We start from the raw sequence: 2,776 nt of genomic DNA on the forward strand, positions 1-2,776 counted from the left end.
AAAAAAACAAAAAGTGAGTAGCCTATGTGTTCTTCCAGACTATCCTCTACACCTATGCCTAATTTCATCGAAATCCGTTCAGCCGTTTAGGCTACAAACTCTAACATCTGTCCGTCTAAACTTTCACATTTTTATTAGTATGATTTTGTACCTTGTTAAATGTATACAGCTGACTGTACTATAAAATTATAAATACAACTTACCCTCATTTTAACACATTTATCCATTTCAGGGTCACTAGTGACACACAGCACGGCTCGCTTCAAGGGACAGTCTCTAACACCGAGTACAGCCTTCTCTGCCTGCTCTCCTACGTACTTGTTATTCAGTATGTGCTTTGATGCTTGTTCCTCTTCGTTTAACATACGGAAGTTTATTGTCGCGTCCTGATATTGAAACACAATAATATTTAGAATACAATCTAAGATTTGAGTGTGAAAGAGACAAGATAAGAAAAAAGAGAGAGATAAGAGACAGAAAGATTGAGTTGGAGAGTTCTGAAGATAGAGTGTGTTAAAGAGACAGTGAGTAAAAAAAGAAACAGTGTGGGTAAGAGAAATATTTACTTGTAGCAATAAATCAGTAGTCTCATTAGATACGAATAACTGGAAGGGCAGTTCAATGGGCTGTCCAGAACGATCCAGTCTCGCTTGGAATGGAGCTAGAGTGCTTACTCTGTAAACAATTTATGCATAATATTTATGGAATTATTAGAATTAAGAAAAAAACTTATCAAGTAAACTGTGTGTTCTAAACTGTTCTACATCAATCATCCATCCAGACTTTAACATTTATTATGTCTATACTAATATCTATATTTTGAATAGCCTTTGAAATTACTGAACTGATTTTAAAAAAATATTCACTGTTGGAAAGCTACACTATTCTTAAATAGGGTTTATTTAATCTGTACTTATTATAATAAAGCTTAAACACACACTTCTTCGTTGCCTAATATGTCAGCAATTATAGCATATTTTAGAAGAATACTTTTTTTTAGTAAAAAGCCCTACACTTACGTTACGCTTTAGGCTTTTATATATTTTCACGCCACTTAGGGAGTAAATATTTTAGATAAAAATCCTAATGTGGGAAAGAGACCATAAGTTGCTGCCAACATCAAGAAAACAATTGTCATTTGTGCATTTAAATTTTGCATTTCATGTGGATGAACCGCACTGGAAAAGCTAGTACTAGATATTTGTTATTTAACAAACGGAACTTCAACGGGAAGAGTATTAATAGGACAGATAGAATATCACACATACATTGTATGTATCAAAGTACATTCTTTGAGGTGGATTGCTAGTAAATCTATATCTATACTAACATAATAAAGTGTAAACACACTACTAAGTTATGTAAGATGTCAGGAATCAAAGTAAGTTTTTGAATCATTATTTTAACAAAAAATTTAAACACTATTAAACTTAAAGGGTAAATAAATTGGAAAAATCGCCATAAACAAGGACAAAAACTACAATGCTGCCAACAGCAGCAATGGAACAAGGTTGAATGTCAAGGGTCTTCATTGTCATTGAAGTATTCGAATTCAAACAATTACAATTGAGAGTTTTATAAAATTTAAACAAATACAGATTTTATAATGTCATGCGGATAAAGCGGGTCATGAACAGCTATTACTATTTGTAAACTAGCTTTCGCTCGCGGCACCGTCCTCGTGGAATAAAAAAACAAAACTAGCCCATATGTTTTTCCAGACTATACTCCACATCTATGACAAATTTCATCGAGATTCGTTCAGCAGTTTCTACAAACTCTAACAAACATCCATCCATCCATCGAAACTTTTGCGGTTATAATATTAGTAAGATACACATTTACCTGTTAGCATCATTATCTTGCTTATCATCATTAAATCTGTTTCTTCTGTATGGGTCGTATGGATCGTATGGATCTCTTTCAGTGGAGCTGAATGGATTGCCATACATATCGCGGTTCTGTTGTCCGAATGTATTGTTTGGATTCTTGTTATATGGATTGGGTTCACCGTATAGTTGCACCATCTTTTGTAGAAGGTTTTGATAGCTGTGGAACAAGAAAAGGATTATTTCACACAAGCAAAAACAGCTTGGAACAGAATCTTTTATATAATAAACCTTGGAAAAATATCTATACTAATATTATTAAGAAGAAAGATTTTTGTATGTATTTTTTTATTTCACTCGGGCGAACATTTAATAAAATTAATACGCGAAAATCTTGGCACTGCCGTGCCCCTAAATGTGAATTTGAAAACTTTTACTTTTATTTTTTTAATTACCAAAAAATACGGTCATGTAACATCTTATACAATCTTAATTGTGCAGTCCAGTTATTTCTAAATTGTGTAATTAATTAAATTTGAAACGAAACTATGATTTTTTCAATTTTCCACCTACAGGAACAACATTATCAATATCAACAATAGATAACTGTACATATTTTCTTATAATTAAAAAAATGTATAGTACCGTTTCCTTTGATCCTGTGAGGCTGCACTGCTGGTTACTACAGCATCAGCGGGGATGCGACCCCAATTACACTTCTCCCATGACGTCACAGGGGCGCGCGATCCATCGCGACATATCAACTCGAAGCTAGCTTCACTCACACCACCTGAACATATGTTTATCTCTCTTTATTCAAAGGGAATGAAAGAGATGGCAATATTGCCAAATGTACTATGTCCCTTTCTAGCATGACATATGTAGTATGTGACTTCACCTAAGATCCTTCCATATCGTGTTTTTAATCATTTTTTAAAAAATAAAAA

The 2,776-nt window shown here is 33.4% G+C and overlaps 1 protein-coding gene across 1 annotated transcript in view; it reads right to left on the reverse strand.

The window, feature by feature from the left end:
- LOC106102941 (melanotransferrin) overlaps nt 1-2,776 on the reverse strand; it is a 14,458-nt gene that overhangs the window by 8,161 nt on the left and 3,521 nt on the right. The window contains exons 7-10 of the mRNA XM_013282562.1: nt 2,475-2,619; nt 1,846-2,049; nt 567-675; nt 180-386 (exon numbers count right to left, since the gene is read on the reverse strand). Coding sequence (XP_013138016.1) covers nt 180-386; nt 567-675; nt 1,846-2,049; nt 2,475-2,619 — 665 coding nt within the window. The remainder of the gene's footprint in view (nt 1-179; nt 387-566; nt 676-1,845; nt 2,050-2,474; nt 2,620-2,776) is intronic.

This window comes from Papilio polytes, unplaced genomic scaffold, assembly GCF_000836215.1.
Source record: "Papilio polytes unplaced genomic scaffold, Ppol_1.0 DF823890.1, whole genome shotgun sequence".
NCBI classification, from domain to species: Eukaryota; Metazoa; Arthropoda; class Insecta; order Lepidoptera; family Papilionidae; genus Papilio; species Papilio polytes.